This window comes from Phasianus colchicus, chromosome Z (genome assembly GCF_987193195.1).
Source record: "Phasianus colchicus chromosome Z, bPhaCol1.hap1.1, whole genome shotgun sequence".
Lineage (NCBI taxonomy): Eukaryota > Metazoa > Chordata > Aves > Galliformes > Phasianidae > Phasianus > Phasianus colchicus.
The window spans coordinates 54,137,290-54,151,680 of NC_143476.1; the positions used below are offsets into that span (position 1 = coordinate 54,137,290).

A 14,391-nucleotide genomic window follows, 5' to 3' on the forward strand; every position below is an offset into this window, starting at 1 on the left:
TGTAGTGCATGTGAACTTTCAGCTGTAAGACTGTTTCTTCCATTTTTTAGCCTACACAAAAGAAATACATTTGGATTATAAATCAGATGAGTGTATACTGAATTGAGAGACTTTTCTAATGTCTCTCCAGGGTTTTTTTTTTCACTGGAGTTTGGCATACTATCTGCCTTCGTACCCTTGGTCTTTAGTCTTTAGAGTTCTGATGAACAAGGTGTGAATATTCTGCAAGTGGACATCATGCATAGAAAAAGAGACAGTGTTCAGTCTGCCCAATTGTGAGAGTCTTATGTAAGATGGTTAATAAATACTGAAATAAGTTTCAGCTTTGCAGTGGACCAGTAAGCATTTGCAATATGGGAGAACTAGAGACAGCACTTTATTGTTTCAAAATCTGGATTCATACAGATGTGATTTCCAGAATCTTGGGGATTCTGGTAGACAAGAAGCTTGTCTTGAGACAGCAGTGTATGTGTGCAGTCCAGAAGGCCAACTGTATCCTGGGCTGCAGCAAAAGAGGGGTGTCCAGCACAGCAAGAAAGAGGATTGTCCTCTTCTGCTCTGCCCTTGTGAAGTGCTGTGACCAAGCCTGAGGCCCCCAACACAAGAACGATATGCAGCTGGTAGAGTAGGTTCTGAAAAGTCAATGAAGATTATCAGAGGGTTGGAGCACCTCTACTCAAAAGAGACTGAGGGGATAGGTCTTGTTCAGCCTGGGAAAGGCTTTAGGGAGACCTTAGTGTGACCTTTCGGTACTTGAAATGAACTTATTTAAAAAGATGGAGAGCAGCTCCATCAGTGGTAGGGCACGGGGAAGTGGTTTAAAAGAGTAAAGATTTTGATTAGACATGAGAGAGGAGGGCAGTGAAACATTAGTATAGGCTGCCCAGAGAAGCTGTGGATGCCCCATCCCTGGAGGAGTTCAAGGACAGGTTGGAGGGCATCCTGAGCAGCCTGAATTGGTGGGTAGCAGCTGGGAGTGGAACGTTTTTTAAGGTCCATTCCAAACCCAAGCCCTTCTGTAATTCTTTTTTAATCCTTGCAGAGCTTGTTAAGTACATGGATAGGGGGGAAAAAAAAAAAAAAGAAAAAAAAAAAAAAGTTGCTTGGTGCTTGGACATATTTTTCTCCCACATTCACCTGCTAAAAGTCTGAGGAATATATACATTTGTATAGCTTAAGTAGATCTTTAGTGATAAAGAAAGTTTGAACATTTTATTGGTAGAGGAAAACAGAAAAGATGTGATTTCCTCAATACAGCTAAATTAATGTATAGGATGTTCCTAAATTCATAATAAGCTAAATAAAATTTCAAAAACATATGAAAAGTAAAGGCTGTATTTTTGAGGTGCCTTTATATACTGAAAAGCTACAAAGGTACTGAATATCATGAGGTATTCACTAAAGAAAAAATAATTCGTGGAAGTTTGAACCATACATTCCCCAATACAAACTGAGAAAGAAATACCAGTTTAGATTGTTCTGGACAAAGCTGATATATACTGATATGAGAAAAAAAAACTATAGAAGTGTAGTTTTAAAATGTGAATTTTCAACAGGATTAAAGAAGAAAATATTGCTGAAGTTTAAAATGTCAATCTTAGTTATTTAATGTAGTTGCTGCTAAGATTATTACCTTTAAAATAGTAATGTGTGACTTAATTTCTCTTAAACTAGTGTTTCCTTCCAGTGCCTTTAATAATCAAATAGATGTCAACAAGTTTTCAATTAAATTTTATAGGAAGTACCACCTCCTTGTAATAGATGCATTCACAGTTTTGATCCAACATTTCAGTTCTTCACTATACTTAATTTACAGAACTGTTTTGTGAGTCTATTAGAAGTAATACTTCTTTGAAAGCAGGACAGGATGTTCAGAAAATTAGGGCTTCTGTGCGTTTGCCATAAGTACAAATTAAAACTAAAGGAACAGAGGCTTTAAGTGATGTTTCTGTACTGAACAAAGTCACTGTACGAGGATGTCAGTTGTTTTGGTTGATGGAAAACCTTATTGTTCCTAGCTTGTCCTAAGTAGTCAATGTTTCTTGGTTTGTTAAAAAAATATTTCAGTTAATGTCTAGTGTATTAAAAGTATTTGAAAGTCTGAAACCCAGGACAGGTATTTTTTGTGTGAATTCATCTGTTCAGATTCAGTCTATAAAAGTGAGGAGAATCCAAATTCTCTCTGTAATGTTAGTCACTGCGATTTGTTAATGGGTGACAAATGAGAACAGTGTTCCAGTCAGACTTACTTTTAATGTAAGCCAAAAATAAGAATGACATGAGGACACGGAGTTTAGAATACTTCCACTCTTCACAGAGGTAATTATCTGAAGAACGTGTTGCATTCTTACATCAGAACAATCTTTCAGTTCACATCTGGGCATGTTTCCACTTTTCTTTGAGCACTTTGTGTTCCTTATTCACCGACTGGTCCTGCATGGCTTAGCACGAAGACTGAAAGAAAACAATGTTGAGATCAGAGCACTTTTTCTCCATCACAAATAAATGTAATTCTTGAGTTGCCTCTTTTTTCATCATTCAGCAATTCAGAACAATTGAGCATAGGACAGAGGGATAATACAAACTCCCAGATATAATTAAAATCCTCAAATGGTCTTCATAATCACCTAACAATATTAACAGTAAATCAAATCTCCAGAACTCATGTTTATTTGGAAACTAGAGAAAATAACACATTAATCTTCTGTGCCAAAACAATCTAATGTGTGCACTGTATTTGTTCATACGTGCTCACATACATTCATATTCTCTTTATGGTTTGTGGGTAAGGAACCCTTTAAATGCAAAGTGTAAAGTATTAAGCATTTGTGTATGGAAGAGCTGGAGCTGGAGTTTCTTTTTGTCAGAGTAGGTGGATAATAATGGAAGCAAGAGGTTGAATGTTCATGAACTCATTTGCAAAGCTGACAGGAGTGCTGCTGGTAAATGTTGCTGTTGGCAGCGATCGCTGGCAAAGAAACCGCCATTTCTTTTGTTCAATAACCAATGTAAAAACTGAGCAGAGAACAGCATCTTTCAACAACAGCTTTATTTTAGATATATTTTCTCTGTTTTTATCAGAAGGATGTAGATATTGTTGACAGTTTTATTAATACAGCATTCATATCATTTCATCCCAATCAATAGAATATTCTTTTTTTCATTTAAAAATATGGTGATTGCAATGTGTATACCACTTTTCAGACTAGTTCTATTTTGTTGGTACTTTTGTGATTTGGTGGTTTCTGAATATGTTGATTTTTATGGATTTCAGTCATTATTTCATTTATTTCTATCTTTGCTAAGTGCATAAAATTGCAATATATTTTCAGTGTCAGTGCTGCAACTCTACATTGTTGAAATGGTTAGATACCTTCTTCCAGGTGATTTGGAAATGCAAGTCTCAGCAATGGATTTCACTTCCAAGTCTTCTGTCAGTGGCTTTTTTTTGTTGTTTTTTGTTTGTTTTGTGAGGATTATTTGAAGAATGATTCAAGACAAAGCAAACCAAATAGAGGAATTATTTCTGAGCTCTGGGTTTGAAGTAATCTCTTTTTGAATTATTCATAAAAATGTTTATGTGGCCATTAAGTCCTTTCTCAGAATGGCCAGTTACAGCAGTATAGCTTCGAGATGGTGGTAAAAAATCAGAAGCTCTTAGAGTTTTGATACTGTATTTACTCTTTTTCATAGCAGAAGAATCTCCCATTACTTCCCACATCTGATTTCCTTTGTTATTTCCCAACTTTTCATTTAGCAGCCCTATTAGCCAAGGAATACACTCTAGGGTCTTCTGTGCAGCCAGGCGGTTCTGTTTGAATAATTGCTGGAAGTCCGTTTTGTATAGTGGAGACATTCCTAATTAATGCAGACTTTCCGACAAAAACCATTCACACCATGTCATGTAAAATAATATAGTGTATTACTTGATGCTAAGCAACTTCAGGAATATTGCAATTTGTAGGGGCTTTTTTTATGAAGCTCTCATGCCAGTACCTCCTGTTCTACAGTTATCATTTCTGAATGTCCTCTCACTTGAATAAACACTTGTTACCAGCATAAACAATTACCTATACTGAGGAAGCTGTTAATTTAAGAACGCTTGTCTGCTTCACCACATTTTCTCCCAACACTTCAGTGACATTCTTTCCCTAAAAATTTGTGAATTCCTAATTTTGTTAGCAGATGCTACTTAGTTTATTAAGAGTTTATAAGAAAATTATTGATAGCATAATTTTTTCAATATGTAACTTATATTCTGCCCACTAGATGACACTCTAGACAATTATATTTTTGGGTGAATCTCCATTACTTCTAATGTTTTGTTTCAGATTAATGCTGAATCTAGAATTTTCTAATCTATCAAAGCACTGTTTATTTTATTCAGCTGGGAATTGCTGTTTTCGCTAGGTGTCAGCTGATACGTCTGTTAAATATTATTTTATTATCATTATTATGCTCTTTGTATCTATTGTCACACTTTCAGAGTGACCTGTGTATTTTGCTGAATCTAGGCTATTAACTTGTTAACAAGATAAGAAATAATTGTCATAATTTTTATGTTTAGGGCTTGCGTTGGGTATTTTTCAGCTAGCTCCATGAATATCACTTCCACTTGCTCTTCATTTTAACTGTGCTGTGTTATATAGTGACACATTTAACAAAAAAAAATCCTTAAATTCAAAGTGCAAATGGCAGTATTTTCCTAGAAAGTCCATCTCTTTCAGTCCAATAAAACAGCACTGACTGTAGCAGTTGTTTAGTAATATTCACAATGTTGTGTATATCATGCAATGAACTGAACTGAAATTTTCTTAATTTATACTTTAACAAGACTTTACAAGACTCTTGTTAACTCTGTAAGTGATGTGAAATCTGCATAGAATCCCTGGAATTGTCTAATCTGATCTCATGATATTCTAGCAGTACTGTCTTATTATATACATCTTTTTTAAGTACATATATGTCTGTGGAACATTACAGCATGAGACATATTTAGAAAATATTCCTGCAGCCCTCCTGATATCTTAAATTGCTTCTGCTTGCTTCACTCTGCACACAAAGATGCTGTAAGTGCTGTTCTGTAGCAATGTACCCATAGTGAAGTAGTTACCATTGTCCAGAGATACCAGTTAGTAAGCAGGACTTTATTTCACCTTCCCAATATCCTTAGCTGGTACTACTGTAGGGGCAAGGTCCTTGTATCATTAGAGTTAATTCTATGTCAGTGAGCTCATTGAATTCCTTTTGATTTTATTTAGAATTGGATAACTTAATATAAAATTAGTGGGAACATCAATCCACTGTTGCCTTGTTAAAGCTTACTTTCCAAGATTCAGGAATAGACTCATATTTAGCATTGCATATCCTGGAAATGTACTTGAAGATTAACTTTGTAGGCAAGTGACTTCTTTAGAAGCAGAACTTGTAGTTTTCCTAGTGAGTGCAGTGAAGTGAGGAAGTCTGCAATAATCTAATAGTATTTTATTGACTTCAGTTACTGACATCCTGAACTACATATCTAAAGCAGTTCAGTCGTTCTTTTAGTTTTCTAGACTGCAATTACTGATCAATCACATCTACAAATTATTTCTCAAGGCTCTATTTCCTTTAATATAACTTTTTCCTAAAGCAGCTCTTTTACACTGCTTTTTTAGCAGGAAGTCTGCTTTTTGGGGATTTCAGATTGGCTTTGAATTAATGGAACTCTGAAATCATAGAGACCTGCTTTGTCTCCGATTTGTTTGTTTATTACCTCTCTTTAAGTCCCTTATTAGACAAAAAATTTTTACAGAATATAGAGAAGTCTGGTTAGCAGTTAATCCAATGAGATAGGTTTTATGCTTAACTCTGTTGATGTTTCAGTTTTTCTTGTTTCTGAATGAAATCCTGACAAAATTGAAATCAATGTGAGTCATATGAATTGAATTGGATAAGAAGTCAATAAGAATTGACTAGAAGACAAAAAAGACTTTACTATATGCATTAGGTTCTCAACCTATAAATTTGGCTATTTTCATCCACACTTCAACACGCTGCTGTTTTATGAATCACTTGATTGTGTTCTGTAAAGGATGACCATCAAATCATAAATTTCTACAAAATGATTATTTTTTTTTTAGTTCATACTGTTAGTCTCTTTAAAATGCAAAGTAATGCAAGTAAAGATACACGTACTGCATATCTGTCTGAGTCCACTAGCAGATTGTTTTACTAAACAACGGCAACATTTGCAGAATTCAATTCCTTTCTGTTGGTGGTAAAACTGTTCTTTTGAAGAGGCAGTTCCTTTAATCATAATAAAAGAGAGGAATATAATTTCTGGGTTTGAACTCAATTTGTTCCAACGCTCTGTTAACCACATGCCAACCTAACAGTTCTTCAGAATTTTATCAAATCATAATGTAATTTCACTATGTCAAAAATGATAAATAGAAACATAGGCTTTGCTTTTTGGCTATAATGAAAAGAGTAGTTAAGGAGCATTTAAGCAATAAATTAATGGCTGACCCACAGATCTCAGGAACAAATTTAACAATTTGCATTCTTAAAAGGTTTTGTTATAAGACTTTGACATTGAGGAAGCATTCTCAGGTACCAGATTTATTTGCGACCATTTTAAAGCTGATTTTTTTATGAGTTATGTAATTCTGTATTTAGAATCCAAGAAAGGCCTGTAAAATAAGTAACATTCTTCAACCTTGAATTGGAATACCTTAGGTATTTTTCTGCTATTGTTGTCCCTTCCATTAATCAAATGCATCTCAGTGGCCGCAAGTTTGGTGGCTGGTCATAACTCTGTATAGTCTGACTTTATATTTGTATCACTTTTAGCATTCATTTTCATGACGTGTATTTTAAAGAATACTTATGCTTGAGGAGTTAATTTTGCAAAAGGAAAATGGCTGCATATTTACCTAACTGCTTACATATTAGTTGTAGTTGAAATTGCAAATCATACAATGGCTGTTTGTCAACTAAAGTAAGATTGCTTAAATTGATTATATGTATTTCTTTAAATATTTGACTACTTAAATTTCTCTTTTCTTTTTTTATTCCAGAATCGAATGGAAGAGAGCAAAGCACTCTTTAGAACAATTATCACATATCCATGGTTCCAGAACTCTTCAGTCATTCTGTTCTTAAATAAAAAGGATCTCTTAGAGGAGAAAATTATGTACTCCCATCTAGTTGATTATTTTCCGGAGTATGATGGTAAGTGTACCTACATCAGAACTCATTCTCTATTAACACTGCAGTACTGACAAAATGTAATAATAATCATAAAAAAACAAAACAAAACAAAAACAAACAAACAAACAACAAAAAAAAACAGGAAAAAACCTTTGCAATCTATAATCATCTCATCTTTTAAAAATGAGATTGAAATCTTTTGTACAATTTTTAGATTGCTATGATTTCATTTTCTACTGTCTATAGGGGGACAGTACACTTAATAACCAGTTCTTCATGGGAAATAGTTAATTTTTAGATGAGTATTATCTTGTTGGCAATGGACTGGATTCTGTTTATTTTCATAAGTTGGAGTGAGTATTGGAACTGAAGTGTAAAAGCTAAAAATAAATGAAAACACATTCCTTGTTTTACACATTGTCTCACATAGTCTTTACTTGAGGCTCAGTTTTGTTTAAGGCTGTGTGCCTGAGAGTTGTTACAAGCAGTGAACAGGCTGCAGGATCAGATTTTATTAATAATGAGTGAATTTAGTTTGATAGGGTGGGAGAAAACTGGCAGTTGAATAGAGAAGAATCTTGTTCTTTAAAGTTTATTTCCTATGACAAACTCCTTAGATGACATCCTAAGGGTGAGAAGACTCTACAAGACACTGTGTTATCAACACTGAAATTGAGATAACACCTGTGTTAATGCTTGTCTAGAAAAAAACAGGCAATATTCAATCACTCAGTTCAGGGAAACCCTATTTCTCCTGCCATCTGCCATGGGTGAGGGAAAAAAAATAATTCAAGAGTGGTAAAGCTGTTCAGACATGAAAGTCTTTGAGTCCTTGATTCTTGATTCTACAGTTCTTGCTGGACTTAACTCCACTGATAAGATTATGGTTTGATTTGATTTCTTCTGGTAGCAAGGTGGGGTTTCAGTCTGTGGCTTGCACAGGTCATGATGCAATGTCCTTCACTGTTCCAGTTTACTGACAATGTGAGAGGTGTGCAGATTTGGGAAAGTGGATCACTTCTCCTTTCTGTTTTCCTGTTTCACAGCTCAATGGAGAAGGTAGCATAAGGATGAGAACTGCAAGCCAGGGTGGCAAATTGGGGTGATTTAAATTACTCTAAGCAGTTCTGTTGCAAAGTATTAAAACCATGGGAAGAAGGACAAAGATATGCTCAAAGAACAGTGTATCACATGAAGGCATTCTTTCATGGTTAGTACTAGAAGACTTGACACACAATTGAAGAGCTGGGAGAGGGGACAAAGACATTTCACTGTTAAAGAAGTTCAAATATTGAATTGGCTGTAACAAAACAGATTTTATCTTCTTAATTACCAGGACCACAGCGGGATGCACAAGCGGCCCGAGAGTTCATCCTGAAGATGTTCGTGGACCTGAATCCAGACAGTGACAAAATTATCTACTCCCACTTCACATGCGCTACAGACACAGAGAATATCCGCTTCGTCTTTGCTGCTGTCAAGGACACAATCCTACAGTTAAACCTGAAGGAGTACAACCTGGTCTAACTGTGCCGAGGAGGCCCTCCAGAGCCACCTTTGTGTGATTGAAGATATACAGGAGGGACTGTATTATCTGTGAAAACAATTTGCATAATACTAATTTATTGCCGGCCTAGACTCTGTGAATCTCCACAGAGTTTGCAGTTAATATTATGATTTTATTTAAACTACATAGAGGAAAACCAAAAGATGCTGAAGTACATTCACAGCACATTTCCTCATTTTTTAGGCAAAACCTTGTGATTCAATGTATTTGAAATTCTCAGTCGTACACTTATAAAGGATAGCAGATTTCTGCTATCCTTTATATAGAGCAAAATCAAGCTTGTTTCCCATTTCCCTAACCCCTTCTCTTTCCCGCCTTCCTCTTCTCCCTTATCTTTTAAAGGTACAATGGCCTTTTTTTCCCAGTTACATTCATGAGTAAAAACATTTTCTGGTCAGGAAAATACTGTCATCAGAATTCATCAAAGCATTTTAACTTCACAGTATGTACTTCTCTGAAGGATCAAAAGTATGGATACTGTGATTTTTAAATTCTTGACATGAGTGTTTTCATTCTGTCTTTTACGACTAGAGTATTGAGATTACAAAGTAGAATTACAGTTTTGTATGAGTACTAAACTATTTTCATTGTTTGAAAAGGTGCGTTGAAGACAGTAATGAAATAATTAAAACACAGCTTAGGATGTACGTTGAATATGATAGAATCTCTTTTAAATTGCCATGTGCCATTTTTTTCTCTCTTCTTTTATTCACGAATGCCAAACAGAAATGTCATAGACACTACACTTTCCCCAGTGGCTACAGCCTGAAACAGTGTTCTTTTTTCCTTCTTTGGCTGTGTTTTTTTTTTTCCTTAACTCTATTTAAGCATTGTTTTCTTTTTTTTGTTTTGTTTTGTTGTTGTTTTTTTTCACAGTAGAAAAACTATTTTTATTATATCAAAATAATGTTGCCAAATCTGGCTTTTATAAAATGGATAGTCTTGAAACATCAGATACTAATTGAAATGCCAAACTGATGAGTTGGGAACTGACCTGATTGAGTCAACTGCCAAATGATAAACAAACAATATCAGCTCCTATGTTCCCTTTATCAGAAAGTGTTCAATTTTCAAATACCAAAAACAACAGTGTGCATGAGTGGGCTACAAGGTGCACCACTCACGTGCATATGGTCTGCTAATTTACAGACAGTTCGAGTCTCTCCTTATGTCAGATATGGCATGAGATTGTTTTCTGTGATAATATCAAGGCACATTTAGTTGTACAACAAAAAAATATTGATGGGGGATCACATACAGGAACCTTTCTTGATAAGGTTGCTTGTTAACTCATTCACAGACATTTGATAGGCTTTCATGCAAAATAGCCTCTCTCAATGTTCTTTAGAAAAGATGTAGTAATGTAAATGATACAGTGAAAAAAATCATTCTTGAAATTTTAACGTGCAATTTTTTTAACAACAAAAACGCAGCACACATTGATGAGCCTTTATTCTGCAGCTTAGGTTAAAAGGTGTTTTTTGATCAGGTGCATGATTGCTAGCAAGCTACAGAAGACTCAGAGATCAGGCATGTAATTAGATTGATTATCTGCATTGCCAAGTAGCACTAGAATGCACTTAACACAGAAATTTCTGCCTCATAGCAGCAAGTGGGAGGTGGAAAAAAGAATGGCTTATTAATTGATTACCAAAGTTAACAGTAAATACTAATGAGACGTTTTTCATCCTTAACCCTCCCAAGTCCAAAACAACAGTAATAAGAAGAGTTACTATTTTTTGGTCCCTCATGAAACACCTTGTAATTTAAAACTGGTTGTAGGTATAGTGCAATTATGAATGCTATAATCATTGTACATACATCTATATATATATATATGGCAGCATCCATATTGGCTTTGTAATCATTAATTTTTGGCAAATTGAATGTGCTGTATTGATATGTATCTATGTAATTGTATTGTATGTCTTATAGCTAATTCACATTTTAAATAATGTTATTTTATTTACTTTTTTTTTTTTAAGAGAGAAGAATGTAAATTTTGTCAGTTTATTTCTGACTAGGGATTTGTTGTTTTTTATTTAGAAAACAAAAAAATTACTATAGTACAGAGCGGTACTAGCATCGTGCTGTATAAAATCATTTGCACATTCCTGAGTAGAAGTAAATTGGAGACACCCAGACAGAGGCCATTCACATCTGAATCTGCTTAAAGCTTGTCAGGGCTTTGTACAGATGTGGAAACCAGTTTTGTGAGGAGAATGTAAGCTGTTAGATCTGGGATTGGAACATAAGCTCTTTATATTTGACAGATTTGCATTAGGTTACTTTTACTTTCTGAGAACCTTTTATTAGAAAAGTGAGTTTAGAGATGATTCAAGCCACTGCACGTAAATACTTGTGGGTATATGCTGTTTCCCTAAAAAACAACAAACAAACAAACAAACAAAAATAACCCAGAACATCAAATGAATTAAACAATATTGTAGGAATTCCAGAAACTTCAGATAACAACCAAAACATCACTATTGTTAACAACTATAAGATGTTAAAGCTTTTTGCTTAATAAAGATAAAGCAGATGAACGTAGGTTATAAAAAGTGACACTGACATTCTAAATAGGTGATCAGAGCACCTACTGTAATATACAGCATTACAGAATTGGTCCTGATATTGCTATTAATGCAACAGAGCTTCTTGTTTTACAATTCCACAGCTGATAATAGCCCTTCTTTTAACCTGGGAATGCATTGGCCGTGCTGGACGTATTGATATAAATAGAACTGTGGCCAGAGAGAGGGAGGGAAAAAAAGCCAGTGGTGTCTAACTGAGGTTTGATTTGGTGTTTTTTTGTTTTATTTTGATTTTTGTTGTGGAATATTAGGTCTGGGAGAAGCACATGTTGTTTCAAGTTTTGTATAAAGCAAAACAAAAGTTTACTCATGCTTTGTAGTTATATTGTGATTGCAAAAGTTTTAAAGAGTGTGTGCCACTGGTCTTCTTCTGGTGTATTTTAAGTAAGTTGAACCTGTGGCAATGTTTAGATCATTTGAGCATGTTGTGGAAAAAAAAAAAAAAAATAGTCAGCATGCCAAGGCAAGCTTTACACAAATCACCTAACACAGCATTGCAGTGTGACAGTTTACAAAAACATTTCCTTTTTAAATGACACAGCTGTTCCCACTTGCAATATACTGTTGTTGTTGTTGTTGTTGTTGTGTTGTTGTCGTTGCTGTTTTAACTGGTGATTTCTACTATGCCTTATAGTACTTGAGTCCAGAAGTTTGTGCCTCTAACATGAAGCTGTAGGCAAAAATAAGACAGAAACCCTTTTAACTTTGCCAAAATTATGTGATTTCTTTGAATGTCATGAATGGGTGAGGAGGGAAGGAAAACGTCTTGGTAACCTGTGTATTCTAGATGTTCGCTAGCACAAGAAAGCTGTAATATATGTGTTTTACAGAAACCTTAAACTTGCCTTTTTCACTAATTATCTGGCACTGTCCTTGCATATGTAGGATGATGCAGCTATAAGGGCAGTTTACTTTTTATATTTATGACTCTTTTGATTGTCGAGGTGTATGAACTGTAATTTTTAATCATACTGCCACATGATTGTGAATCAGTTTTTTAAGTTTGAAAGTGGAGGAGACTTTTTATGCTGGATATCAGTCAGAATTGACTGCATGAGTTGCAAAAACTTAAATGGGGGGAAAAGGGCTGCATATAAAGATGTTGCTAGGCTCTCAGCCTTTGGATGTAAGGGTCAGAAGATTTTCAGATTACTCAACCTAAGGACCCTCTCCTTGTTATACATTCTTCATGAAAGAATGACATATTAGGAGAAAACGAGACATGTTAACCCACATGAAAAATAAAATTTACCCAAATTATTTATTATATGTGCTGCTGTTCTTGAAGCTCTGTGCATGGTTATCCTGCATACTGTAAACTAATGAAGTGTGCACAGCACATTAACAAGGCCTACAAATGACCTACCTCTAGCTAAGAGACCAGTAAAATAAATATGTTTTGAAGAGACCATCAGAAGATAGGAAATTAAAATGGACATGATTTATGTAGTCAACTACTGTAATTTAGAAATTTCATGCTTTTGTAAATACAGTCCCTCTTTTGACATAAACCATACATTCTAAAATTTAGTATGCATTAAACAACTAAAGTCATCTGTCCTTGTCTAATTTGTTAGTTTAGTAGAGGTCTTGCAAAATTGTATGTTTTGTGTGAGGAGTTACTGATATTTCCTCTTTTTTGTCTTATATTTACCCATAACACTTTGAGTTGTATCAGTCAAAACAGAAACATTTCCATGTAATCAGTAATCCAGTCATTATCTAGTTAAGGGGATATTGCTGTAAGTTTCACTCAAGCTTTTTCACAGTAGCCATGCTGCAGGGAAAAAAAAAAAAAAAAAAAAAAAAAAAAAAAAAAAAAAAAAGAGGAATGAAGGGGAATTTTGAAGACAGTGTAAAAATACAAGATAAATCAGATCAATCTTACTGTAAAGCTGTGGGTTTGGTTTTTTTTTCTTGAAATACAGTCTAAGCTGAAGCCTGTTGCTGGTTTCCTCATTTACCATGCTGTAGGAAATCCTTATTTGACCAATTTTTTTAATTATTATAATGGGGGTGGGGGTGGGGATATCAGATACATTTTTAAACTTGCAGTATTTAAAAATAAAGATCATATTTGCTGTTCTTAATGTGTCGTTTAAATGCACGTATTGCCTGTTGTTTCAGGCATAGAAATTGTTGGGTTGTTGGGGTTTTTTTTTTGTCTTTTTTTTTCTTTTTGGTGGGTTGTATAATTACTGCCCCTCAGAAGTGTTCCTGGTTAAAAAGTATTTTTGGCCATAACTTTGTACTACAGCATCCTAATTCCTGGAAATCTAGCTTTTCTTTTATATTGTTTCGAATTATTGTTCTCCCAAAATGTTTCTTATTATGATAAGTGTTGGATGGATGTATTTTTGTGTGATTACTTTTTAATTACATATGCTTTGTCTTCAGTATCCAAATCTTGAAATTTCCAGAATATTACAGCCAGAAAGTTTGAAACGCTTAAGATTTGGTGAACTGTGGTCATTACGAAAAGTATCACTAAATGGCTTTTTTGGCTTGTGTATAATGGAAACATTAACAGAAAACTTTAAGAATGTTCACTTTTTTAAGCATTTGGCTAATGCTGACTCCACTGCAAGAGTAGAGTTTTTTTGATCATTTTGTTTGCCTAAGTAAATATAGGAATAGTGGAAAGATGCCTACATGTTGCATTTCAGCTCTCTGGCTTGTATCTGTTCAGCAGTCAGAGAATCTCAGACTTTGGTCGCAGAAAAAGTGTAATTCCAGGCCACTTACAAAAATGAGCTTCTTCTCTACTGTGTGATTACAACAGTTTAAATAACATTCTTGGAATTCGATTAATTTTTATAAGTAAGGACTTCAGTGAATTGCTATTGATTTCTCTTTCCTGTTGCAGAATATAAGGGAAAAAGGAACTGTAAGGAAGAATTTATTTTACCTCAGTGAAGAAAACATCACTTACATGATGTTACATTATGTAACATCAGTGCCTGCATCTCAGCTGCATGATCCTTTACCTCTCCTTTGTGTCAGCCTGGTCAAAAAACAAACCAAAATCCACTCTTT

The 14,391-nt window shown here is 34.6% G+C and overlaps 1 protein-coding gene across 1 annotated transcript in view; it reads left to right on the forward strand.

The window, feature by feature from the left end:
- The window catches only part of LOC116234656 (guanine nucleotide-binding protein G(q) subunit alpha), a 115,042-nt gene extending 100,923 nt beyond the window's left edge, over positions 1-14,119 (forward strand). The window contains exons 6-7 of the mRNA XM_031602383.2: positions 7,062-7,215; positions 8,531-14,119. Coding sequence (XP_031458243.1) covers positions 7,062-7,215; positions 8,531-8,721 — 345 coding nt within the window. The 3' untranslated portion in view covers positions 8,722-14,119. The remainder of the gene's footprint in view (positions 1-7,061; positions 7,216-8,530) is intronic.
- The last annotated feature ends 272 nt before the right edge of the window (positions 14,120-14,391 follow it).